This window comes from Muntiacus reevesi, chromosome 20 (genome assembly GCF_963930625.1).
Source record: "Muntiacus reevesi chromosome 20, mMunRee1.1, whole genome shotgun sequence".
Taxonomy (NCBI): Eukaryota; Metazoa; Chordata; class Mammalia; order Artiodactyla; family Cervidae; genus Muntiacus; species Muntiacus reevesi.
In genome coordinates this window covers 18,371,707-18,398,730 of record NC_089268.1, presented here as the reverse complement: position 1 = coordinate 18,398,730, position 27,024 = coordinate 18,371,707, and the positions used below count along the sequence as shown (strand labels likewise).

General features: G+C 52.8%; 3 protein-coding genes across 7 annotated transcripts in view; 1 reads left to right on the top strand and 2 right to left on the bottom strand.

Annotated features, from left to right (window-relative positions):
• KLHDC3 (kelch domain containing 3) overlaps positions 1 to 2,241 on the bottom strand; it is an 11,830-nt gene extending 9,589 nt beyond the window's left edge. Inside the window, exon 1 of one of the 2 annotated variants that reach the window (XM_065911890.1) lies at positions 2,097 to 2,241. The gene's annotated coding sequence lies outside the window, so the exon portion shown is untranslated. The remainder of the gene's footprint in view (positions 1 to 2,096) is intronic. The other variant, XM_065911888.1, reaches the window with a different exon arrangement.
• On the top strand, positions 371 to 4,231 carry MEA1 (male-enhanced antigen 1). Of its 4 annotated transcripts, XM_065911892.1 has the most exons (5): positions 371 to 658; positions 2,227 to 2,378; positions 3,060 to 3,339; positions 3,425 to 3,527; positions 3,837 to 4,231. In XM_065911892.1, the coding sequence occupies exons 3-5, from the start codon at positions 3,070 to 3,072 to the stop codon at positions 3,986 to 3,988; spliced, it is 525 nt and encodes a 174-aa protein (XP_065767964.1). In that variant the 5' UTR covers positions 371 to 658; positions 2,227 to 2,378; positions 3,060 to 3,069; the 3' UTR covers positions 3,989 to 4,231. The 4 variants fall into 4 exon arrangements, with proteins under 4 accessions (XP_065767964.1, XP_065767966.1, XP_065767963.1 ...); XM_065911894.1 differs by lacking the exon at positions 2,227 to 2,378; XM_065911891.1 differs by lacking the exons at positions 371 to 658; positions 2,227 to 2,378 and adding an exon at positions 2,476 to 2,570.
• On the bottom strand, positions 4,213 to 27,024 carry PPP2R5D (protein phosphatase 2 regulatory subunit B'delta). Its single transcript, XM_065911886.1, has 16 exons — positions 26,872 to 27,024; positions 21,860 to 21,937; positions 9,378 to 9,588; positions 8,933 to 9,132; positions 8,734 to 8,844; positions 8,518 to 8,610; positions 7,958 to 8,088; positions 7,763 to 7,822; positions 7,543 to 7,651; positions 7,294 to 7,347; positions 6,816 to 6,986; positions 6,582 to 6,709; positions 5,850 to 5,951; positions 5,684 to 5,756; positions 5,441 to 5,557; positions 4,213 to 5,311 (listed from the first exon to the last, which is right to left on the bottom strand). Exons 1-16 carry the CDS (start codon positions 26,896 to 26,898, stop codon positions 5,174 to 5,176), a joined length of 1,803 nt encoding a protein of 600 aa, XP_065767958.1. The 5' UTR covers positions 26,899 to 27,024; the 3' UTR covers positions 4,213 to 5,173.

Sequence of the window (27,024 nt, the reverse complement as noted above, 5' to 3'; positions counted from 1 at the left end):
CGTGACTCTGCCCCGGACTAGCCCTTGCCCATAAGTGTCACCCTGGTGGCCCTCCCACACCACCCCTCCGCAGCTCAGGTGGCTGGCTCTGCCCCAGGGGAGCCGCCGAGGTCAAGGAGCTAGCCCTGGCCCTGTGTTCTCCAACAGCGAAGGGAGGGGCCGCTCTGACCTGCCTACCAGCTCAGACTGCTGAACTAGGGCTCAGCATGGTCGCCCCTCCCCATGGAGGCTGTACCCTGTTCCCTGGCCTGGCCCAAGCTTCTGAGCCCTCTTCCCAGGTCAGTGAGTTCTCTTGTCTCCCTGGCCCTGCTCTGCTTACTGCCACCTCTCTAAGAATCTCTGTGCTCTGAGGTGGGGAGAGGGATCTCAAAATACTCAGAGCTATTAATAGCCCAGCCAGCCCCAGACTGTCCATTGAAAGCTGGCATGAGTGCCTCCACGCAGAAAAGCTTTTAGGCTTTTAGAGTGGAACGGTCCCTCGATCCAGGATGGGGTGGGATTGATCCAGGACAGGAACCTCCATGGATGGCTAGCCCCTCTTCAGGGGCGCTTGTCAAGCTGAGCAGTTGTCATCGGGGTCATCTAGGGCCCCTCATGGACACGAGGAGTCCCTTTGACAGCTGTACCTGGTATCCTGCCAAGAACTTAAGCCAGAAAGGTATGTGTCTGCTGGGGACTGAGGCGTGGGGGTGGGGAGGAGGCGTTTTCTCCTCTTGCCATTTGCCCAACTTGCCCACTGTGATAGAGAACAAGCTGTTTCTAGCAGTTCTTCTCCTATTTGGGTCCCTGAAACAGGAGAGGGGTAGGGGTGTGCAATGGAAAGGAAAAGGAGAGCAAAAATGCTCTTGGCCAGGACAAGAAAAAGATCCAGGCATGAGAAGCCATGGTCTCTTAAAGACAACCCGCCAACCTAGTGATAATGGGTACATTTGAAGGCTCTATCAGGCAGGTCTCCTACGGCACCTGATAGGTTTGGGTGGATCATCTGCTCCCTGTTCAAGAAGCCCTGGAGAGGGAAGCGCCAGGCAGAACCTCAGGCACCCAAAAAGCTCAAGTATGGCGGCCCCTCGCAAGAAAGACATATGGGCTTCAGCTGGCTTGCCAGTCCTCCACCCTTACCCAACCTCCCTCAACCCCCAACCCCATGCTTTAAATAGCTACTCTGCCAAACCTGAAATAGCCCCAGCAGGAAACCACTCTCACTTCCTTACTCCTGTTCTCAATCCAAAAGCTCTTGGATCTGAGCTTAGGGGAACAGATAGGAAGGAGGTTGATGGGCTTAAGAATGGGAGACCTTCATCTTCCCTCATAGACTCCACCTTCCCCTTCAGCTAGATCAAGGTAGAGCATTCAGAGGGCAAGAGAGAAGCGATTCCGTGCAAAGGTGGAGGAAAAACCCCATGGCTTCTCCTCCAAAAAAACAAAAGCTCAGGGAGAACAAGCCCCCAGGGTCTCAGAGGCTCCTCTTATTCCCGGTCTCTCCCATCCTCCATCACTGCCGCATTCTCAAGCATCTTCAATCCCTCTCACGAACCTGCCCTCCCCTCCTATTCTCATGCAATTTTCACTCCCAGTTTCTGGCCCTTCTTGATCTCCTGAGAGCTCTGCATTTTTTTTTCCTTCTTCCTTCCCCTACAACTCCAAGCTTCACAGTGACAGCCCTTCATTTTTGCTCTTCCACTAAGGGGGGAAAAAAAGCTAATATTCATTGACCCCTTTCCGCCTGAGATATTCCTCCCTGTATATGACGCTCTCCCTGTCGCCTTCCAGTCATCCCAACCTCCCCTCCCCCACAACGCCAGACACCCCCGCCCTTCTCTTCCATTATCTTCAGCCTCCCAGTTCCCTTCATAACCCGATCTTCTTCCCAGTTTCCTTCAGGGCCTCCTGCAGCTACCAGGTGTCCCCCACCGGTTCCCTCACCACCCTCCCCTGGCCTTTCTCTCCCCATTAACACTTTCCTTTCCCATCATCCCGCAGCTCCCTCCCAGCCCCCACCGCATCACTCTCAGGCCCCTCCCCCAAGACCCCAGCGCTAGGCAGGGGCGTCCCCAGCCCCTACAATTTTCTTTGTCCCTCGGCCCACCCCGGGCTACCTGCCAGGCCGGGCCGGGGCGGGGCCGCGGGTCCTCGCGCTGCCTGCAGCCTAGAACCCGTTGCGCGCCAACCGACGACTCCGTCCCCAACGAGATAAACACAGCCAGCCTGTGTCCTTCCGGCGGGCAGCTGGAGGCGCACGTGCAGTCCGAGCTGACTGCTCGAAGCGTACCGGGACTTGTAGTCCACGGGATTCCGGTGGGCCTGGAGCTGCCGAAGAGTGGGCAGTGGCCAGAGGAGGCGGTCTGCAGATACGTGTCAAAGATCCCGGGCTTTACTGGGTAATGTAGTCCTGGGTCTGGGAGAAGGTGGTGGAGGCGGGGCAAGGGGCGGGCTCTTCGTCCAAGCTCCCGTCAATCACTAGCGTGGGGCGGGGCTGGAAGTCTGGGCACCCGGCCCCCCCCCCCCCCCCCCCGCGCACATCCTCCCTCGCCGGAAGTGAAGGTGCGGGTTCGGTCGCGGGCTCTGAGCGGGTAAGGCGCGCGGAAACACCACTGCGGAGAATCGGTGGGGCGGGTGGGGAACGCCGCAACTCGGGCCATTTGAAGGGAGCCCCAGGGGCCCGAAGGGCGTTTGTCAGGCGGTACAGAGGGGACGCCCTTGGAGGGGAGAGAAGGGGGCGGGTATGCCTAGTCCGAGGTATCTTGTTTGGCGACCCGGAGTTCCTAAGTGGATTGGGGGGAGGGGACGTTCTCGAAGGGGTGTCTTTTGGGAGGTGGCATGGCCTCCGGTTGGGCTGCTATTTAAGAATTGGCAGAGAAAGGCGGGTGGGCCTCGATTAGGGATAAGAGTGGGTTTAAGAGGTGAGGGGCCAGGACAGGCTGGGTGGTATGGAGTGCAGGAAACTCGAGGCGTTTAAATGTTTGTGGACTTTAGCAGGAGAACACCAGGAGCTGGTTGAGAGGCTGAAGGTGGATTTAATTTCATCCAGTCCGTGTTCTCCTGCCTCCCTGTTCTTGCAGCCCCTGCCCGATGGCAGCAGTAGTTCTAGGGGGAGACACCATGGGTCCTGAACGTATCTTCCCCAATCAGACTGAGGAACTCGGGCCACATCAGGGCCCCACGGAAGGCACTGGGGATTGGAGCAGTGAGGAACCAGAGGAAGAACAAGAGGAAACAGGGGCAGGACCAGCTGGCTACTCCTACCAGCCTCTGAACCAAGATCCTGAACAAGAGGAGGTGGAACTAGCACCAGTGGGGGATGGAGAAGATGTAGTGGCTGATATCCAGGATCGGATCCAGGTATGTGGAGGAGGCATTGTTCCTGAGCAGGTGGAGCTGAAGTCCCTGAAGAACTGACCCTGAACTGTCTTCTCCGGTTATGCAGGCCCTGGGGCTTCATTTGCCCGACCCACCGCTAGAAAGTGAGGACGAAGATGAGCAGGGAGCTACAGCATTGAACAACCACAGCTCTATTCCCATGGACCCAGGTAAAAAAGATCATTCTTTTACTCTGGCATAATTATGGAAGAAGGGGACTGGCTAATGCCAATAGAGGGACGTCTCAGAGGAACATCCTGCTCCTAAATGAATAGTTTGTAATCTAAGATTCTGTGGACTTCAGAATCCAGGTGAAATGCTATTCTTTTAGACTTGGAGGATGTGCAGGCTTCCCTAGGAATAACCAGACAAATTCAGTGACCTTACTAGTCCAGAATCTCTGAGTTAATTCAACGAATGGAGAGGGGAGCTGGTCCCATCGTTCCTACCCACTAACTGGTCTCTGCCTGTGATTTCAGAACATGTAGAGCTGGTGAAAAGGACGATGGCCGGCATAAGCCTGCCTGCACCAGGGGTTCCTGCCTGGGCTCGTGAGATATCAGATGCCCAGTGGGAAGATGTGGTACAGAAGGCCCTCCAAGCGCGGCAGGCTGCCCCTGCCTGGAAGTGACCACCCTGAGAGCTGCCATAACTCCCTGCATTCCAGGCCAGAACCAGCACAGGACTGAACATATCCTGGTTGTCACTCCATCTCCATCCTCCCCGGCTCCCCTCCACATCAAGGCAAATCAGACTTCTTCTCAGAGACCCACTTTATTCAGTTCTGTACATATGGGGACATCAGCCCAAGCCCAACCCACCTTAGTATGTATCACTCTGTGGCGAATAAAGCACCCTATGTACACAGCCAAAAGCTGCACTGCCTGTGCCCTTGGAACCTGGGTCTGGCCCTCCCCAGCCCCTCACCCCTCCAAGGTACCTTAAAGGGACAAATGAGGACCTGCCCAGCATCAACACAAACAAGGAAATAAATAGGTGCTGGGGGGAGCCATGCTTGGAGCACTGCTCCCTGCTTCCTTCTTAGCTTTGGGGACCAACAGCACAGGAAAGCAGTCAGCCCCGGGGTGGTCCCTTCCATGTCCGTGATCCCAGGGTTGCTGCTCGTCGGAGAGGGGCATAGGGTCGGGTGTCTGTTCATCCCCTTCTCTCCGTCCCTTTGGGCCCTCTATTCATCAGCTGTGGTCCAGAGCCTATGCTTTTCTCCTTTTGCCCTCCCACGATATCTCGGTCAGGCAGGGGGTAAGAGGAAATAATGCAGCCCCATCAGCCTGCACGCCTCTGGGGCTGGGGGCCTATTTGGGCCTATTTGGGCCGTTGGGGGTTGGCTCCCCTCCGGCTAATTCACTCCTGGGGACAGTGGGGCTTGACATAACTTTGGTGAGAATCGTCTCCTGCTGCCCCCTACAGGCTTGAAGGGGAGGGAGACGACGAGGCGGCACCTGGGCCTGAGGGGGAGAGGAGCACATTATTCCCATGTGTATTTCTCAGAGCAGCCTCAGGTAGCTGTGGGGTGAGGAGCAGGAGGGGGCCAGGCATCCCCATGTCATCATCTGAGCGCCAAGCACCGCTGTGCCCAGCCTGTCTGTACTAGGCGCAGGGAGGCATGAACACCTTTGGGGGAGAAGAGGGGCCACTCTGGGTGCCCCTGCTTCCAGGGCCGCGTCCCACCCCCTTCCCAGAGCAGAGAGGCCCTGCCTTGCCCCAAGTCAGCCAGTGGGGAGCAGAGGGTGGAGGAGGGCTGGGGCAGCGTCCCAGGGCCGAGTGGGCCATGGCCTTGCGGCGGGAGGCGAGGAGGTCAGAGGGTCTCCTGGCTGGCAGTTAGGAACTCTTCTGCCCGCTTGTGCGCCTCCAGCGCCTTGATGGTGTACACATCCTGGGGCAGCTCGGATTTCCGCCGGAGCAGCACTTTCTCCTTCTTGATGTCCTTCAGCATCTGTGTGTGGATGTGCAGAGGGCGGGACATGACAACCAAGTAACCCCACCTTTTTCCTCCCCTTAGCCCTCAGCTCTGCAGCTCCGGCCTCCTCTCCCTCCCAGGGCTGTCTTGTCTTTGTGCTCCTACCTGCACGGCCTCTGTCTCCACCGTCCTCTTCAGAAGCTGGATGTCCTCTGCCGTGGGGGTCTCAGTCTCCATCGAGTACACGGGAGGCAGAGGGGGAGGCGCTCGGAACATGGGATACTGGGAGGAAAGGAGCCAGGCAAGTGGCCAGAGCCACCCTGTCCGCTTCCCCGTCCTCCTCAAACGTCCCTCCCCCACCCCCAGTCGGGGACCTCTTGGTGCAGGGCGATGGCAGAACCAGCTCACCTGGGGATTAAGTCGGGCCAGCTCCTCAATCTTTTGCCACATCTCTTCTCTCTCCTTCATTCGAAACCGGCCCCTGGGGTGGGAGCAAAGACAGGATTTGGATGGGCTTGAGAGAGAAGCAGGGGGGCTGGGTGTGGAAGATGAACACCCCCCAGGAGAGGCTCACTTCTGCTTCTCAGCCTTGTACTGTTGCGTGCAGTCATCAAACAGCTTCTGATTCATCTCCATAAACAGCTTCAGGGCATTGTAGATCAGCCCATGGATTGTCCTGTGGCCAGGAAGAAAGGTAGATAAGGGAGGCACTCCCCTTATTGTGCCAGGGCCTCAATTCACTCTCTGCTGAGAGCTTTCCAGTGGACTCCTCCCATCCCACCAGCCTCTGCATGCTATAAGCTCATTGCTCTGGACAGATGATGTGACTTGAGACTGGCATTTCAGGCCCTTTACAAATACGGGTCTGCCTGTCCATCCTTGCCTGAATCCCACACTCCAAGAGCCCACTCTTCCCCATTACTTCCCACTCTTCCACCCAGCACTAATGGCCTCCTAGCGCACTTGGCTTTTAGCAGGAAAGCTTTTTTACGATGCTGGGATTTAATACATTCTAAGAGGATCACATCAGCTTCTCACAACATGGAATTAACTCTCCAAAGCTGCAGAATATCTGACCTCAAGAAGAGATGCGATAGAGGCCACTAATCTGCTGCTGGGTGGCACACATCTCCCACGTGGGTATCTTTTCTCCCCAGTCAGTCCCTCATGGCCCTGTTAATATGCAGTGGGCGCCAGCCCCGGCTCACTGAGGGACCAGGTGAGACCACTGGCTCTTGAGTCCATCCCCACCCTCCCACATTCCAAAACCAGATCCTCACTGCCCAGCGCCACCCCAGCTCCCTACTTGTTCCAGTGGCTCTTGGAGTTCCTGTAGAGCGCGGGGAACATGATGGGGAGGACTCGGGCGGCATTGTCACTTATCAGGCTCATGATGTACTCGTTGTTCCAGTAATAGAGGGCACGCTCCGCCACCTGGTGGGGACCGGCGGGACTTAGTGGGGACATGGTTCACTAGGTTGAAGCCCTGCCTCGGTCTTCTGGGAAGCCGGGGCTGGGATTTTCTGGGCCTGGGTCTCACCTGGAAATGGGGGCTGGAGACACACTTGGCAAGCTGGCGGAACAGAGGCTCCATCACTTTGCTGAACTCTGAAGGCTCAATGACATCCAGGATCTCCTCTAGCTCATTCAGAAACATCACTTCCTTGGGGCTGTGGGTCTTGGGCCAGAACTTGAGGAGGCCTACAATCACCTGCGAGGAGAGGAGGACCCGGACTAAAACTCACCCTTAACCCCTGCCTGCTTCTCCAGGAAGCCTTCCTGCCCTCTCCCCGCTGACCCTGGTGGGCACAGCTTGGGTGGCCTTGGCTAAGTGCTGCTGTTTCTCCAGCTTGGATCTGGGTGTACAAAGGTTTTTCCTGCTCCTTTAGAGAGGAAACCATGTCACCTGTTGGGTTACATCCCTCCTCAGCACCTGCTTCCGGTGCTGCTCAAAAGCTACCCACTGGCAAGGACTGATGATGGGGAGAGGTGGACCCCGGGCCCAGGGGGATAGTTACCGGCTCAGTGAGGCTGCTCTCCTTCTCCAGGAACTGCACCACGCAGTATGCCAGCTGTGGGAGGTTGAGGAAGAAAGGAGGTGATGTGAGGGTTCAGAAGGTCACAGAGCCCAGGCCTCAGAACAGAAGGGGAGGCAGAGAGGAATGCCGCCCTCGTTCCCTCTGCTGCTGCATTGCAGCCAGAATGCTTCCCCCTCCCTCTTGTCTCTGCCCCCAGGGCCAGTGAACACCAGGAGGAAGGCAGCTCACCTGAGGATGGTAGACACTTAGGGACTTGACCTTGTGAAGGGGAAGAAGAACCCGGATGAGGAACATTTTGTGCTCTTCCTTCAGGGGCAAGGCAAAGCCGTTGATGATGCTGGGAGGGAAAGGAGGGTTATTAGGACCAAAGGGCCATGGCCAAGTTCAATGCACCTGTTTCCCCTGCCCAACCTTGTCCAGACCTGTGGGCCCCTGCCCTGCCTCTCACCTGCCCAGGATCTCCAGGAGCTCGGCAATCCCATTGTGATGCTCCGTCTCATAGATGAACCTGAGGGAGGAACAGAGGCTCTCTTGATAACCCCATACCCCTCCGCCCTTCTGCAAGTCCCGCCTACCACCCTTCTCCCACCTCCACCTTAGTGGGGGGCTTGCTTTGCTCCTCAGCCCCAGCTCCTGGCCTCACCTGTAGAAGATGTGGTTGATCTGCCTACGGATATAAGCCCGGAGCCCCAAAAACTTGCCATAGATGCGATGCAAGATGGTCTTGAGGAAGTCCCGCTCTCGAGGGTCTTCACTGTCAAACAGGTCCAGGAGCTGGGAGCAGGCAGGAGGAGAGGGGGCAGTGAGGCTGCAGCAGGGGGAAGGCTGGGGCTGAGTGGCCCAGGTCCTGGCCAGGGGAAGCCCAGAGATTCTCTGAGGTCAAAGAGGGTGCGTGGGGCCAGGCCCCTGGGAACAGTGATTCTATGCTACTGCTGTCCCCAGGTCATGTCTGGGTATGCACCCTGCATACCCCATTGCAGGGGGAGGGGGGACGCGGGGCGGCGAACAGTAACTCTGCTGCTTTTTTGTTTTCTGCCATTATGCTGGAAGCTTCTTTGAACACCCCCCGAGTCAGTTTGCAGTAGACACAGCTGAAACCCAATACAGTACCGATATTCAGCAGAAGCAGCTGGGATGAGTCGGGATGAGGGGCTAGAGTTCATGGACTGGAGGGAGGGGAAGGCAGGAACCTCAGGGACTCACAGCAAGGACAAACTTTTGGTCAATGTACTTCTTGGCTATGTTTGGCTGGAAATCAGGAGACTCGAGAAAACGTAAGAAAAACTCATAGACGAGCTGCAGGGGGGAAAAGGAATATCACTTAGGGGCATTCCCCCAGGACTGGGAGCGCCCCCTTGCTGCGGGGGTCAGAGTACCCCAATGCCCACAGCGAGGCCCTGACCCCCCTTGCCCTGGTACCTGGAGATGCGGCCAGGCGGCCTCCAGGGTGGGCTCATCTTCCTCGGGGTCAAACTCGGCCCCAGTGGGATTTGATGAAGGTGGCAGCGTCCGAAAGAGGTTCACTGAAAACTGACGGGTAGGGAGGGCCCAGGTGAGGGCTCCATCTGTGCTTCTCCAGGCCCCCGGCCCGCCCGCCTTCCCCTTCCCCAGCGCCCACCATGGTGACAGCCTCGGGGTAAATGGCCTCAGTGACGACATCGCGGCTGTGGGTGATGTACTCCACCATCTCGTTGAGTCCCGCCCGCTTCACCTCCTTGAACTTGAGGTCACTGAGTGGGTCTGACACAAAGTCAAAGAGGACGCAGCACTGGCGCAGTTTCTGGATGAACAGCTCCTCCCGCTCCTGTGTGGGTGAGTCTGGGGCGGCGAGGGGGGCCAGGGTCAGGCCTCCTTCGTGGTCCTGCACTGCCCTGCCCCGCTCACCCCTCAGGGCCTGCCCCTCCCCCTTCCTGCTGCCATCCTGCTCCCCTGGCACCCCAGCGCAACCCCCCTCCCATCCTCTAAAACGTCCACCCCCCCCCAAATACCCCCAAACTTCCATTCTGCCAATGCCCACTGTCCCCTCGGCCTGATCCCCAGCCCCCCTGACCTTCCCCGAGTACCTTTCAGGGCAGGAAGCTTCTGCAGCTCCCGGTTCTTGCTGAGGTTGAAGCGGGAGGAGCTCTGTCGTCGCTCCTTCTTGACAATCTGGGGGCCCCCCGAGTACTTGATCTTGCTGAGCTGCGTGGGGGGCGGCGTGCTGTTGCTGGGACGCTTGTTGGATGACGGTGGCTGGGGTTGTGGCTGGGGCTGGGGCTGCGGCTGGGGCTGGGCCTGGTCAAACAAGTGTTTCACTGAAGTCCACTCACCAAGCTCTGCTTCCCACCCCCAGCCCGGTCCATTGCCCCACCTCCACCACGCCCCCCACAACATCCCCCTGCCTCGAGTCCATTTATGCCTTACAGGCCTGAGCAGCAAACAGCTGCCTCCTGCCCTGAAGGAGCCAAGGCCAGAGTCACAGGTAACTTCGGCATGTGGCCCTGGAAGGGAATGAGTGGCCTAGAAGTCATGTCATCCAAAGTGATGCCCACTGCCTATGCACGAAGAGCCTTCAGAACACTCACTCGTGTTCTTCAAGAGGCAAAGCTAACTGACGGACTGATGGTGACAGAAGTGAGACCCGTGGCTCTCCTGCCTGGGCGGAGATGCCAGTGTTGTGTGCGTGCCGGGGAGGGGAGGTAGATGCGGGAAGTGACTGAGGTGGTGCATGAGGAACCTTTTGACTAATGGAAACATTCTGTATCTTGACTGGATCGGGGAGGTGGTTCATAGCACAAATATAGATAAAAATTCATCAAGCAGTACACTGGAGATTACGGTATTTTATCATTTACTGAATGTGTGACATTCTCTAGTTAAAAGTTAAAAGAAATAAATTCCTTCTCATGTCTCAGCAGTTTAACTTCTAGAAATGCAGTTTAAGAAAAATTCTAAATAGGGACTTCCCTGGTGGTCTAGTGGCTAAGACTCCACAATCCTAATGCAGAGGGCCCGGGTTCTATCCCTGGTCAGGGAACTAGATCCCACAAGCCACAACTAAGCGCAGCCACATAAATAAAAAAAAATTTTTAAGGGCGTGGAAATTTTAAAAAATGAAAAATCTTAAATATAAAAAAAGGTTTAGTGGGAACATACTTTTTATGGTCATGTAATGGCAAATACATAAATGAATACATGGAAATCATAGAGTTAAAATTATGTTTATGAAAACTACATACTCAATGTAATCATACGTGGTTCAGCTGTGAAAAATATTTACACAGTCATAGTAATTTACCCAAAATGGATGGTAAGTATTTTGAGAGGAGGGGAAAATTGTGCACAGAGGTATAAGACACTGGGGCCTTAATTTTCCACATTAGGAAGTCAAGAGATATCTGAATCTCGAAATTTTTTTTTAAAAAGCAGTAAAAAAGTTATTTGAAGTTGAAAAGTCAACCTCCAAGGAAAAAGTTAGGAGTTGAATGTGGCTGCCACAACAGGACAAGAAGGACCAGGAACAGGGCTGCCCTGCTCATTATAAGCCCAAGAGCGCTATCTGGGACTTCCTGGCAGTCCAGTGGTTAAGACACTGTGTTTCCAGTGCAGGGGGCGCAGGTTCAAACCCTGGTTAGGGAACTAAGACCCCACATGCCACACAACGTGGCCAGAGAATTTTTTTTAATTAAAAATATACATACATATATAAAGAGTACACTATCTGACTTTCTGAACTATTACCATATTGATAAAAATTAAAAATAAAACAAAAAGCCTAAAAGTATAGAAAGAGAGAAAACTGCTCCCTATTGCTCCCTATGCTGAGTTAAATAAGCAGAATGCAAACCTGTATATACAAAATGAGCTCACCTACATTAGAACACAAGCACAGAACCCAAAACCCAGTTAAGAAAGAGAAAGAACAAGTGTACTGTGTTCATGACTATCTCCTGTGATGGAAGAATTAGAGATGACTTTTTCCTACTCTTCTAATTTTTTTTTTATAGGCTGACACTGCTTTTATAAGACAGCTAATTTCCTAAAGCTATTTCTTTACTTCCTCCTGAACACGAGAGTCAGAGCCCCATGAAGCCCATTTTCAGAGGCACGCACCCGCATGGTCTGCAGGGCTGTTCACCCACAAGTGCACCCCCTACTGGGGGAGGGGAGACTCAGCCACAGGACAGCCGCTGCCCCCACCAGAGAAGAGACTCTGGGGGGACCATGGGAGTGAGGTCACGTCCGGTTGGGGATCCACTCCACAGGAAAGCTGTGCTCCTGTCCTCACACCGCCATCCCCACCTCCTCTGCAGCCCCCTCCACAAACTCGCACTTCATAAAATAAGAATGGGGGGAATTCCCTGGTGGTCCAGTGGTCAGGACTCCAAGCTTCCTGCCCTTCCACTGCAGGGGCCACGGGTTCGATCCCTGGTTGGAGAACTAAGATCCCACATGTAGCATAGCCAAAAAACAAAAAAAAAAAAAAAAACTTTTTAAAATTATACTTAAAGAACAGGAGAATATGAAATTCTCTGCAATAAGGGGCAAGGAGGAAGACAAACGTTATGCTTTGTGTGCTCTTGAATTTTTTATAAAAACAATTATCTCAAGCTTGTGACGTATCTTGGGATCAGAGGCAGGAGACAAGTGCTGGGTCCAGCCTGGGGCAGGCGGTGAGTCCAGTGTAGCTCACGACCGCTTCAGCCATCTGGCCCTCTCCTCCTCCTGAAATGAACCCCAGACACCAATCTGACCAGGGGGACCCAAAGAAGTGGGGCAAGAGTGGCCACCAAATACCTCGCTTGCCAGAACTACATGATTTTGGTTAGAGAGTGCAAGGCACCTTGGAGTCTGGGGTCTCTCTTCCTGTACGTGGAGGACGGATCACACCTCGGTGGAGAATGGGGGCAGAAGGCCAGCAGGGCCAGAGCCTGATGTGCCTCAGACTTTCCCCACTTCAGACCTCCGTTTCTTTGTTGCAGGAACAGCCAAATCCTTATCTGCGGAGCTTGATGATCAAGAGCAAAGACTTGGGTCTGACCCCTGACTGTACCGTTTATTAGCTGGGTAACCTTCAGGACCATCAATACAGACGGTCAATACAGGACCATCAAAAACAGACGGTCAATACCGAAATCAGACTGATTATATTCTTTGCAGCTGTAGGTGGAGAAGCTCTATACAGTCAGCAAAAACAAGACCTGCAGCTGACTGTGGCTCAGATCATGAACTCCATATTGCAAAATTCAGGCTTAAGTTGAAGAAAGTAGGGGAAACAACTAGACCATTCAGATATGACCTAAATCAAATCCCTTACAATTATACAGTGGAGGTGAGGAATAGACTCAATGGATTATATCTGGTAGACAGAGTGCCTGAAAAACTATGGATGGAGGTTTGTAACATCGTATAGGAGGTGGTGACCAAACCATCTCAAGAAAAAGAAATGCAAGCAGGCAAAGTGGCTGTTTGAGGAGGCCTTACAAATAGCTGAGAAAAGAAGAGAAGCCAAACGCAAAGGAGAAAGGGAAAGATACACCCAACTGAGTGCAGAGTTCCAGAGAACAGCAAGGAGAAATAAGAAAGCCTTCTTGAGTGAGTAATGCAAAGAAACAGAGGAAAACAAGAGAATGGGAAAGACTAGAGATCTCTTCAAGAAAACTGGAGATACCAAGGGAACATTTCATGCAAAGATGAGCACAATAAAGGACAGAACTGTAAGGACTGAACAGAATCAGAAGAGCTTAAGAGGTGGCAAGAATACACAGAAGAACTGGACAAAAAAGGTCTTAATGACCCAGATAACCACGATGGTGTGGCCACTCACCTAGAGCTGGACATCCTCGAAGTCCAGTGAAGTCAAGTGGGCCTTAGGAAGCATTAGTACAAACAAAGCAAGTGGAGCTGATGGAATTCCAGCTGATCTATTTCAAATCTTAAAAGATGATGCTGTGAAAGTACTACAGTCAATATGCCAGTAAATTTGGAAAACTCAGCAGTGGCCACAGGACTGGAAAAAGCCAGTTTTCATTCCAATCTCAAAGAAAGGCAATGTCAAAAGAATCTTCAAACTACCATACAATTACACTCATTTCACATGCTAGGAAGGTTAATGCTCAAAATACTTCAAGCCGGGATTCAACAATACATGAACCGAGAACGTCCAGATGTTCAAACTGGATTTAGAAAAGGCAGAGGAACCAGGGATCAAATTGCCAAAATTTGTTGGATCATATAAAAAGCAAGGGAATTCAAAACAAAATATCTACTTCTGCTTCGCTGACTACACTAAAGCCTTTGACTGTGTGCATGCATACATGTTCAGTTGCTTCAGTCACGTCTGACTCTTTAAGACCCGATGGATTGTAGCCCACCAGCCTCCTCAAGCCACGGGATTCTCCAGGCAAAAATACTAGTTTGGGTTGCCATGCCCTTTTCCAGGGGATCTTTCTGACCCAAGGATCGAATCCATGTCTTCAGTATTGCAGGTGGATTCCTTACCGACTGAGTCACCAAGGAAGCCTTTTGACTGAGTGGAAAGGGCTGTGGAAAATTCTTCAAGAGATGGGAATACCAGACTGCCTTACCTGCCTCCTGAGAAACCTGTATGCAGGTCAAGAAGCAACAGTTAGAACTGGACATGGAATAATGGACTGGTTCCAAATTGGGAAAGGAGTACATCAGGTCTCTATATTGTCACCCTGCTTATTTAACTTATATGCAGAGTACATCATGTGAAATGCCTGGCTAAGTGACTCACAAGCTGGAATCAAGACTGCCAGGAGAAATATCAACAATCTCAGACATGCAGATGATCCCACTCTAATGATAGAAAGCAAGGAGGAACTAAAGAACCTCTCGATGTGGGTGAAAGATGAAAGTGAAAAAGCTGGTTTAAAACTCAGCCTTCAAAAAACTAATTTCATGGCATCTGGTCCTACCACTTCATGGCAAATAGATGAGGAAACAGTGGAAACAGTGACAGATTTTATTTTCTTGGGCTCCAAGAAAGTCCACTGCAGATGGACTGCAGCCATGAAATTAAAAGACGGTTACTCCTTGGAAGAAAAGCTATGACAAACCTAGACAGCCCATTAAAAAGCAGAGGCATCATTTTGCTGACAAAAGTCCATCTAGTCAAAGCTATGGTTTTTCCAGTAGTCATGTATGGATGCGAGAGTTGGATCATAAAGAAGGCTGAGCCCCGATGAATTCATGCTTTCAAACTGTTGTGCTGGAGAAGACTCTTGAGAGTCCCTTGGACTGCAAGGAGATCAAACCAGTCAATCCTAAAGGAAATCAACCCTGAATATCCATTGGAAGGACTGATGTTGAAGCTGAAGCTCTAATATTTTGGCCACCTGATGCAAAGAGCTGACTCACTGGAAAAGACCCTGATGCTGGGAAAGATTGAGGGCAGGAGGAGAAGGGGACAACAGAGGATGAGATGGTTGGATGGCATCACTGACTCAATGGACATGAATTTGAGCAAACTCTGGGAGGTGGTGAAGGACAGGGAAGTTGAGGGGGTCTCAGAGAGTTGAACACAATTTAGCGACTGAACACCACCACCACCTCCAGGAGGTCACAGCCTCTCTGTGCCTCATTTGTAAAGTGGGGATAGCGACAGGACTGACCTCACAGGGCTGTAATGAACAGTATAAGGCACATGGAAGTGTCCTATAAGTAGTATCTTCTCTATTAATACTCTTATCATTTCCCTTATCATACTCTTATCATTGGAAATCCCTGAAATGAGCACTTCAAACGTTCCTTAGAGGGACTTGCCTGATGGTCCAGTGGCTAAGACTCTATGCTCTCAATGCATGGTGCCACGGTTCAATCCTTGGCCAAAGGACTAGATTCCATATGCCACAACTAAAGATCCCGAGAGCTGCAACTGAGTCCTGGCACAGCCAAATAAATATTTGAAAAGACCCATCTTCTTCCAAAAAGCCTTCTCCAATCACTCCAGGCCGTGCTTGTCCCCCCTCTGCCCCCGACCTCCTGACACTGCTTGCCTGTTCCACTGGCTCTGTGATCATCCCCAGTGACATCTCTTGCTCGCTGTGTACGTGTCATCCCCTCACTAGAAAGCAAGCCCCTTTAAAGCCAGGACCCTGGCTTGTATGCCTCTGGGTCTCCTCAGCACTGGCACCTAGCAGGCACTCAGCAGATGACTGGTTGTTTGATAGATGGGGGGGCCAAGCCCAGGCCCATCCCTACAGGCCCCTCCTGTGCCCACCGGGGACCCTCCCAACAAAGCCCTGCAGAGCAGGAAGGAGAAACATTGAGGAGAAGACAGTGATGGGCTCGGCGGCAGCTGAGGAGTGAGACTCAGGAATAAGACATCTCTCTCCATCCGCCCAGATAAGATACAGAAAGCCACATCTGCATGAACCTCTGACTGAGGGGACACCCAGAGAAAGGAGGCATTCTTCCCAAAAAGGGAAAAGCAAGACCTCTATTTTCTCTGCTAACGAGCTGAGGGTTGGACTAGATCAGTAGTTTGCCAAACATTCTCCAAGTAAGGTTTTGAGAAAACAGACGTTGCATGGCTGAAAATCATAGTTTTAAAAAAACCACCCAATGAGTTGATGCCTAAGGTCCCTTCCCCAGCAGGGACTGAAGGCTGGGGTGGCCAGAGAGCCACTGAGCCAGCTTGGCCTGCCCTGCCCTGTCCCCACCCCATGGGCCACCCTGGTTTTGTAAGGACCATTGGCTCCCAGGCCCCAGATACAAGGAGCAACTGAGAGACAGCTGGTCTGGCCAGCAAAGTCCTGGTCTAGGAAACATACTTGTCAGAGGGAGTATGGGTGTGTGCCAGGAACTCATTAACGTCCAACCCTTTCTCCTAAAGGCTCTAGCATCCGATGTCTCCTTCACAGACCTGGGCCGGAGATGAGAGGCAGGGGCGTCTCCAGGAGAACCTTCTGCAGCTGTCAAAGTATGGGTGGACACTGCCCAACGGCACGCTGGTGACTGCCCGCTCCCACTCCTGAGGCTCTGCAGTGGCTGTCACCTCTGCCTGAAGAGCCTTCCTTTCCATTTCTTTTCTTTTTTTTAATATTTATTTATTTCACAGTGTCGGATCTTGCTGCAGGACACGGACTCTCGTTGTGGCACGTGGGCGGGGAGCAGGCTTAATTGTCCCATGGCCATGTGGGATCTCAGTTCCCCTACCAGGGATCCAACCCATGGCCCCTGCATCGCAAGGCAGATTAATAACCAGTAGACCACTGGGTGGCTCAGACAGTAAAGTGTCTGCCTATAATGTGGGAGACCTGGGTTCAATCCCTGGGTTGGAAAGATCCCCTGGAGAAGGAAATGGCAACCCATTCCAGTACTCTTGCCTGGAAAATTCTATGGATGGAGGAGTCTGGTAGGTTACAGTCCATGGGGTCGCAAAGAAATCAGACATGACTGAGCAACTTCACTGGTCTGTAGACCACCAAGGACGTCCCCTCCTCCCACTTCTAAACTCACAACAGGATTCAAGGTCCAGGAAGCCTTCCTGGATGCAGGCCCCCAGCAATCCAGTGGGGCCGTGAATTGAAACATCATACCCACACTCAGGAGAGACTGCAACCATACTTGCCCACTCTGAACCAATCCCATTTCAAGCTGATCCTAACGCAGGCACCGGTAATCATTAAACCCATATATTTAAACATAAACTGGCACATAGGAATATAATTTAAGTACTATAGAATGTATTCTAGGAGAAAGATGAAAGATAAAATTATCAGTGAAAAATGAAAGATTAATGTTATAGCTTTTGCACGGTGAATTAACTGGCTGAATGAAGATCACTGTAGTTTAAAACCCTGGAAATCAGAGAGATATTCTCTCCTGTACTGACACCAAGAGCTAGCTCTACCCACCTGTGCTTAACGCAGTCCTTCCTTCATTTATTCACGAGTCACGCTACGCATTAGAGATGAAAAGGGGAATAAAGTAGCGCTTTGCCCTCAAAGCGCTCACAGTTCAGTTGGCAAGACAAACAAGAAAGCAATCATTAGTACATGGGCAATGCAAAACCAGAGAGCGGCAAACGATTTGGGGACACAGAGGGCTGAGTGACAAACGCGGCCTAAAGAATTAGGGAAGCCATCCCTGAAGAGGTGACTGTTGCTTTGGCTCTTAAAGGATAAACACAGGTTTAGGCAGAGAATGAAAGGAGGGGACTTTCCTGGTGGTCCAGTGGCTAAGGCTCCGCACTCCCAACGAGGGTGTCTAGGTTTGATCCCTGATCAGGGAACTAGATCCTGCAAGCCACAATTAAGACCCGGTGCAGTCAAATAAATAAATTAAATAAAAATTTTAAAAATAAAAATAAAAAGAATGAAAGGAGAGGGAAAAAAGCAGTCCAGGCTAATGTGCGTGTTAGTTGCTCAGTCATGTAAAACTCTTGGCAACCCCATGGACTGTAGCCCACCAGGCGCCTCTGTCCATGGAATTCTCTAGGTAAGAATACTAGAGTGGGCAGCCATGCCCTCCTCCAGGGGATCTTCCCCACCCAGGGATTGAACCCAGGTCTCCAGCATTGCATTGCAGGCAGATTCCTTACCATCTGAGCCACCAGGGAAGCCCCCAGACTAATGGGATGACATCAATAAGGACCACAAGCCATTAAAGGCTCGTAACATTGGAAGGTGGGAAGTCTAGGGGGTTTGGAAGAACAGGGCAGGGCCAGCCCACGAGGGCTGAGAGTGGGAATTTGAATTTGTGAGCAATGAGATGACAATAGGAGTTTTTCAGTAAAAGGCCTGATAGGACCAAGAATGTTTTTAGGGTACTCTGTCTACAGGGGTGTCAGGCTGAAGTGGAGGAGATTCAGATTATTTCCTCCTCCCTTTGTCCCTGCTCCCAGAACTCAAGACAGGGCACAGCGCATAGAAGAGTCCACAGCACTGAACTGCTCTCTCCAAAGACAGACCAGGAAAGACCCCTGGCTTGCAGCAGGTCTGACCTGATCTCTCAAGACTCCTTTCCATTCTAAGATTCTTCACCAGCCTATCAGATGGTCATTAAGAACACAGGCGGACTGGCTCCCAAGTCACACAGACCTGGGTTGAATTCCAGTTCTGCTGTTTTATTGCTGAGTACAAGCTACTTAACATCACTCAGCCTCAGTTTTGTCTGTAAAATGGAGCTTAGGATGATAACAGATGTCCTCAGGGGAGTGCTGTAAAGATTAAATGAGAAGATTATAAGATCAAGTGCATGCAGAGTAATTAGCACCCTGCCTGGGTCAGAGTGTGCTGGGTCCCCCCAAAATTCACATCAACATCTGTGAATGTGACCTTATTTGGCAACAGGATCTTTGCAGATGTAATCAAGTTAAAATGAGGTCACATTGGATTAGGGTGGGCCTTAAATCCAACATGACTGGTGTCCTATTAAAAGGGAAATTTGGACACAGACATAGAGGCACAGGGAGCTTCCCTGGAAGTTCAGTGGTAATAATCCGCCTGCCAACGCAGGAGACGCGGGCTCAGTCCCTGGACTGGGAAGATCCCCTGGAGAAGGAAATGGCAATCCACTCCAGTATTCCTGCCCGGGAAATCCCATGGACAGAGGAGCCTGGTGGGCTACAGTCCACGGGGGTCGCAAAGAGTCAGACGTGACTGAGTGACTCAATGATAACAACAGAGGCACAGGGGAGAATGCTGAGTGAAGGCGGAGTCAGAGATCGATGCACCTGCAAGCCAAGGGCTTCCAGGTGCCTCAGCAGTAATGAATCTGCCTCCAGTGCAGGAGATGCAAGAGATGCGGGTTTGATCCCTGGGTCGGGAAGATCCCCTGGAGGAGGAAATGGCAACCCACCCTAGTATTCTTGCCTGGGAAATCGCATGGACAGAGGAACCCGATGGGCTATAGCTCATGGGAGAGCAAAGAGTCAGACCCAACCGAGTACATGAGCTGAGGAACACCACGGATGGAAAAAAACCACCAGAAGCTAGGAGAAAAGCACGGAAGAGAGTCTTCCCTAGACCCTCAGAGGAGCGTGGCCTGCTGACACCTGATTCCAGACTTCCGGCCTCCAGAGCTAAGACAGTAAATGTCTGTTATTTTAAGTCACCCAGTTGGCGGTAACTAGTTATGGCTGCCCTAGGAAACTATACACAAGTACCTGCTCAACACAATACACATTGGCTGCTAGAACTATTATTAGGATTAACTGGAAAGACTGGCAAGTGTTTGACACAGGGTAAGTTTGATTGTAAGAGCCCAAAGTTCAGGATTAAAAAACGGGCAAGAGAAGGACTGTGTCTGGGAGCTCCCCTGGTGGTCCAGTGGTTAGGATTCTGCTCTCTCACTGCCGAGGGCCTGGGTTCAAGCCCTGGTTGGGGAACTAAAATCTCATAAGCCAGGCAGCATGGCCAAAAAAAAGAGAGAGAGAGAAGGACTATGTCAAACAGCATCTGATGTCCGGGGCCTCAAGGCCTGGTCCCCAACCATTCCACCATCCCTCTGCCTAAGACCACCCTCGTGCATTTCTGCAGATTCACAAAGCAGAATTCCTGCAGCTGCCTCAGACAGGTGAGGCTCCGTTTCACAAAACAGAGGCCGAGGTGAAGGCAACACTCTCCTTTTCCAGAGGGCAGCAGAGGAATCACAGCAGCTAGTCTCAGCTCTTTCTTAATTTGCTTGGACCTTCATTTCCCTACCTATGAAAGAAGATGGTTAGCCTCTCAGGCTCCTTCCAGGTCTAACTTGAAGCTGATGTGCTTGCTCATGCACTCATGAATGCATTCAAATGCTGGTGCTTCTCGTATGCCAGGCCCTTCGGCGTGAACAACAGCCTCTTGGAGCTCACAGGCTAACACAGGAGACAACTGATACACAAAGAATTCCCAGGAACTGTTTCATTACCGCTGTGGTTAAGTGCTGCCGTGGGGTGACATAGAAGCCCTGATGCAAAAAAAAAAGAAAAAGAAGCCCTGATGCCCTGGGCACGGGAATGGGGATGGGTGGTCCAGGAGGGCTGCTTTCAGAAAACGATGGCCAGTCTGTCCAGTAACTGAACCAGCAGGAGTGGGTCAGGCAGAAGGTGGGAGCTGCCCCCGTGCTACTCCATTCTGTTCCTTTAAATCCTGTTTCTGGGACTTCCCTGTGGTCCAGTGACTAAGACTCCTTGCTCCCAAAGCAGGGACCCTTGGGTTCCATCCCTGGTCAGGGAATTAGATCCTGCATGCTGCAACTAAGAGTTCACATGTTGCCACTAAAGATTCTGCATGCTGCAACTAAGACCCCGTGCAGCCAAATAAATATGTATTTTAATCCTTTTCTAAGTCTCTCACACCATTTTGGAGTCAGTTGCAGGCTCTGACCACATTCCCTGCAGGTCCCATGTGTCATGGCTCCTGAAGGGGAAACTGAGCCTGGAGAAGGTGCCCCCTCCCCCCAACAAAAGCATCTCCAGGTGACCTCCTGTGAACCAAGGGCCCCAGCACACAGAGGAGGAAGCCAGCTGCTTTCATAGCGTGGGAGGGGAAACACATCTGGGGACAAGCCACTGCTTGTCCAGCACTGGGTGACAAGGACAAGCCGAGAGATATGTCTGGATGCCAGGGTAAGTGCAGAGGAAGGAGAATTCCTCCTCTGTGGTCCTCAACTCCCACCTCTGTAAGGTGGGGCAAACCTTCCCAGCTGCCTCCCGCCACTCCAGTGAAGCGAAAAATGATGGTTGCAGGTGTAAAAAGTGCTTGGTCCTCTTTGGAAAGTGACAAGGACCAGGAGTATCCAGAAGAATCAAGGGCCACAGTTAAGCCCAACCAAACACTTTTTAGTCCATCTCCTCTCCACTTGCAACCCCAACCCCTAAGACCTGCCTGGAATTAGGGAGCTCCATTTCCTGTTCATCTCCATCCCTCTGAACAGCTTAGCACAGGAGGCGGGAAGCACAGTAACAAGGATCGCTGGCTTCTGGGTTTCATGGACACCGAGGGTGGATGCCGAGGGTGCTCCCAGGACCGTTCAGCATCTAAGCATCCTGCTGAGCTGAGCACACGTCCCAAACTTCCACGGACAGACTCCAGACTTCCTTAAGTCCCTCCCCCGTCCTGTGCGTGCACAGCTTGCCATTTATTACTTTATGGCCCTAGATTGCCAGGCTGCGCTGACCTCTGCTCATGACTATCCTTCAGCAGTTCCCGTCTGATCAGCACCAAGGGCAGCAGGCCCAGCCCTGCCCGACTCAGGGACACTAGCCACTCCCCACCCCCGGTCTCACCCAGAGCCACCCTGAAGTCACTTGCCAACCCACTGAGCATCTGTGCACTTCCCCCTCCTCCCCAGAACCCAGTATCCCCCCAGCTTTTTGCCCTAAAAGAAAAGGAATTCTCAACCCTTTGGTAGACAGAGAACTGACTTTCATAGGAATGCCTGGGGAGTCCACAGCAGCCAAAGTGAAATGCTGCCTGAGGGTGGTCTGGCCAGCCGCTCCTTCCCTTCTGCCCGATAACCTCCGGCCCCCCCCAGGGACCCCTCATCCCACTGGCCATCACGCAGCTGGAGCTGCTGCCTGCAGCATAACTAGGGCAGCGCCCACGTTCATTACCTCCTCCGTGCTCTCGCCTCCACCATCCTTGCTCGAGCTGCTGGGCTTGGCTGTGCCTTTGGCAAGCTTGGGGGGCTCCTGAGAGAAGGAGATGGAGAGTTAGTAGTTGATGAGGCAGGGGGAGGCCCTATCCACATCCCTTCGGTCTTATACAATTATCCAATTGAATCAATGAGTCAGGACCCTGAGCACATACCTTAAACCTGGGGTAGTAGGGTGGGGTTTGGGGTACACCAAGAGGGACCAGTCCCTCAAGGGCACCAATGAGTTTAAAATCAGGTTAGAAAGACAAACTCCAACACACAATAATACAGCATGATCATGCTTCTTCACCTCACAGGACTGGTGTATGAGTCAGGGCCTCTGTCAAGTAAGAACCAGGGCGAGGAGGCTCAAGGGAAACGCATCCTGGAACAAGCTGCTCAGACGCTTCTGGCTAAAGTGGGCAGAGCGAGCCTAAGGCTCTCAGGCTAGAGGGACTGGTCATCACTCTACCCCTGAGGCTATCTGGGAAGACCAGGAAGCATTTTCTGGATATCACAAACAGCACCCAGACTAGTAACTGTTACTGGCATAATCAGTGGGGCCCAAGGATGCAGACAGGTTTGGGGATCATCCCAAGAAGGCCTTGGTGGACAAGCACGAGGACAGGGATGGGGGTAAGGCCCTGAAGGGCTACGAAGAGCATGCACTAGTCTGAAGTCTCCCTTGGGAACCTGGCTGCCGGCTCAGAGCCCTGGCCTGCCCAGCATCTCTTCCTATGCTCCAGGCCAAAAAAAGCAAGTGCCCAGAGAACAGGATGGGGAAAATGGGGAAAAGACCTGGGAATTTCGGTTTGACTGCAAGCTCAACACAAATCATCCATGTGCTGTGGCTGCCATGGCAGCTCATATGACCTGCCGTCCGGTTAGCAGACCCGTGCAGAGTGCCTGTCCTTGGCACTGACGGAGCCATCCTGGAGGCTCTAGTTCAGTCGGGAGCCTCAGACTTTGGGAGGGACAAAGACAAATGCTAGGTTTTGTTCAGGAGGGAAATACAACCCATACTGGGAGTACATTCAAAAGCATGTCCTGAGAGCGACAGCTGCAGGAACTGGGATAGTTAACAATGGGAGGGAGGAGTCCTGGTGGGTGGGGGAGCTAGAGTGATCCTCACAAATAAATGAAGGGCCCGCCATGAGGACTAAAGATGCAACTTGTTCTACGTGGATCCAGAAGCCCTAAGAGCCACCGGCTAAGGTGTCAGGAAGACAGGCTGAGACTACAAACGAGGAAGACTTTTCTCCTGGAGCATCTGCAGAAACCTGCTGCCTAGGGAGGCGGCAGCTCCCCACCTGACAGCACTCAAGCAGGGGTGCGCTGAGGCCTCCTCCCAGGCACGATGCAAGAGGAACCCGAGCCTTAAAGGCAGATGGGACTGGGGGACCTCGGAAACCACTTCGAGCTCTGAGATCCTGAGACTCCTGAGCACCTGAGCCCCTTCAGTGAGAAGTGTTAAACCCAGTGATTATGCCGATGGGGGCTAAAGGATTTCAGGGAGAAGCGAGCGCTGCGTGGGCTGGAGCAGGGGGAAGGCTTCCTGGGGGCGGGGAGGCAGGGAGCTGTTCCTAGCCGTGGAGCAGCTCCAGTCATGAAGGAGCCATGCATGTGCTCTAGGCGGCTGGGCACCCTCACCCCTCGCCAAGGGGCCAGGGAGGGGTGCAGAGGAAAAGGATGAGGGGGGTACCTGCAGGATGCAATAATGGGGCGACCGTCTGCACACACCCCAGTCGTAGGCTTCTCGGACACAGCTGACCCACATGCACACACATCTCACTTCTCTCCTTGACCGTGGGCTCCTCGTTCCTTTTTGTACCCCTCCACCCACCCTGCAGCGCTCAGACATCTTTCTCAGGGAATGTGCCAAAGAGAGACCCCGGCTGCTTGGGGGGCGGGGTAGGTGCTGAAGGGTGGTGGGCAGTGGGAACCAGGTCTCCACCCTTGCTCCTGGCTCCTGCAGGACAACAGGCAAAGTGCACATGCTTCGGCCCAGCCCAGCCGTCCAGTGCCACACGGCGCTGTGGTTTACAGCCAACCGTGTGTTCCCAGCCCAGCTCTTTCTAGCTACACAATCATGGGCTAGTTACCTACCCTCGCCAAGCCTGTTTCCTCATCTATTAAGTGCCAACAATCAAAGTACCTGATTCCCTCTGCTTATTAAATGCTTTTATTTTTTAATTTTTCGGCTGCACAGCACGGCATGCAGGATCTTAGTTCCCGGACCAGGGATTGAACCCACACCCCCTGCAGTGGAAGCTTGCAGTCTTAACCACCGGACCACCAGGGAAGTCCCCCTAGTTCCCTTTAGCACAGTGTCTGGCACATGAAAAATGAAATGTTAGTCAATGTTATTACTATTATTATGAACAAGAAAGTGGGAGGGAGTGGGGACACCTCCACCCAGCAACCAAAAAGACAGAAGTCCTAGATCAGAATGTGAGGGAAGAGGAGGAATGCAAATCTCCCCAAGGGTTGAATCAGCACTCATACATTGAGTGCCTAAGGTATACAAGGGAGACGCCAAACCAAAATGGAGCTGAGTTATTTTCACAGGGGGAAGAAAAGACATGTCCATAGTTCCAGTCCAAGGGAACACAAAAAGGCCATAAGTAACCTATCAAGTGTTCTGCAAATCCAAGGGAGAAGGGAGGGCTCACCCCCAACTAAGGGTTTGCAATGGGCTTCAGGAAAGAGGCCATGAGGTGGCCAAGAATGGGACCAGCAGAGATAAAGGAGAAAGGGAAGAAACGACAGATGAGCAATACAGATTCTCCATCCCCCTCTCCTCTCTGTCCCCACCCCACTTAGGTAAACCCCAGTCACATTGTCAGGACTTGTCAACCATAGAGGGAGGCCAAATGCAATTGGAAATCAAAAGTAGAAAGTTACACCTTAAAGGGGATCAGAGGTGCCTGGCCCCATGCACCCCGATCCTTCTCATACTCTTTCCCAACCAAACACTTACACCTGTGGTCCTAGAAAGTCCTAGAAAGAAATTTTCTTCTCAGTCCTCTAGTACATAAAGGCTTTCTGTGGATGGGACAGTATCTGTTCCATTAGACTAAAAACTACAGATCAGGGACGTGCCTGGCAGTCCAATGGTTAACACTCTGTGCTTCCAGTGCAAAAGGCTCAGGTTTGATCCCTGGTAGAATAACTAAGATCCCACACGCGGGGCAGAATGACCAAAAAGTAAAAATTAAAAAACAAAAAAACAAACTATAGCTCGGCAAGGAACTCATCAGCTTCCTCTGAATTTCATCCCTCTCCACATTCCTCATAGAAGCCCTTCAGCCCCTGGTATGGCTGACTTGTGTGTGTATCACCTACAGCTAAGCTGCCCAAACCATCTCAGCAAGCCCACTTCCCAAGGGCACGGGGCCTGGGTGGGGCACCCAAACCTGCCCAGCTCAGCTCCCTAGGAGGTACAGTGCCTTCTATTCCATTAATAACCCAACATTCAGAATCTCAGGCCCTGAGAGGTTACAGGGACAATCCAGAATCAGAGCCGCCTGGCAAATCTCCATCGGCCCCAGGATAAGGAGTTTAATTGATAAGGTCAGAGATGGCACAAGCAGCAACCCAGCCAATCAGAGGGCAAAGGAAAGCAAGACACCTCTGGGGTCATAAAGTGGGTGAAGAGAACACCAGGCCAGAGCTGGCACCCACCGCAAGGGGCCAGCCCCGGGGAACAGAAGAAGCTGGGGGAGGCTGGAACTGGTATCCTAGCATCCTCTGTGTGAGTCTGTACCTCAAAGGAACCACACCTCTGAGTCAGACCTCAGCAACAGCAGGAAATAGAGGGTACAGAAAGACAGGAATGAAGAAGATGGGAAGGCAGTTCGGAGGTAGAGGAGGAAGGTGAAAGAAGGCAACATCAAGAAATGGCCTGTGTCAGGACACCAGACAAAAAGCAAGGGTGTCCAGGGGTGGCTCGCCTGTGGGGTAAGAAGAAAAACTAATCTGTCTGTGAGGGCAGAATCCCACTTTGAGGATAGTATGGTTCTGGAAAGACAGAAACCCAGCATGGGTCCAAAAAAGGAAAAATGCAAAGGTTATCCTCAATTAGGAATAAGGGGAGGGGCCTGTCCAGATGATGAGAGGTGACTGGTTTAGGATGAACCTGGGAGTGGGTTGATGCCTGTTAGCAAGGCTTTGGTACAGAGGAGGCCTTTAAGTCAGGAGACCTGATATTACAGATGGGCCTCCAGGAGGCTGTGTGACCTTGGCCCAGTCCCTTCCCCTGCCCCCCGGGTCGAGGCCTCAGTCTCCTCATCTGTATCATGAGGGACTGCACTGAAGGAGCTCAGACACCCTGACTTCCAAGGTCCCATCAGCAGAAGGAAGGGCTCGGTCCTGGTTTACAAGTTTGTGTGTGAAGGAAGAACTAGAGGGAGGGGCCTAGGCCAGATTCGGTGGAGGAGAGAGAAAAGCAGAGCTGTTCTAGGTCAAGGAGCTTGGCGGGCAGGGAGAAGGTGGCTGTAAGGGACGGTGGAGAAGGCAGGCCCAGGCCCAGGCCCAGACGGGTGAGAAGAGGAGGGTCAAGAAGGGGCTGCGCGGGGCTGAAGAGGGGGGGCTAGTTCTGGAGGGAGGTGCTGTCTCAAATAAGCGGCTGTCCCAAACGGCAAACGGGTGGGGGATGGGGAAGTGATGGGGGAAGAAAAAGCAGGAGAGTGACCTGGGAGCGAGGCAGGATCTGGAGGGAGGAGGTTACCCTGGGCCGGGGGTCGGTGGAGAGAGGAAGGGAGGTGCATGTGGGGCGGACTCTATCCCGGATAAGGGGGGGGAGCTTTCTCAGCTGCGGCAAAGGCTGAGGGTGCGACGAGCAGCGGGGATGGAGGGCTGGCCCCGGGGAGTCCTGCGGGGGCCGGACGGGAGGGTCGGTCTGGGGCTGTCCCGGGCCTGGCTCGGGCCCCTCCCAGAGTTCCGCGCAGGGCCCCGAGGCGGAGGCGCGGGGAAAAGGACCACGCTCACCTTCTCCTTCTTCAGTTTATAGGGCATCTCGGCCCGTCCGGACCCTGCCCGGCTCCTGCGGCCCCGCTCCGGCTCCGGCTTTGCTCGGCCGCACTCGGCCCGCTCGGCGTCTCTTCGCCACCGCCTGCGCGCTGCGCCCGGGTCGAGCGGTGT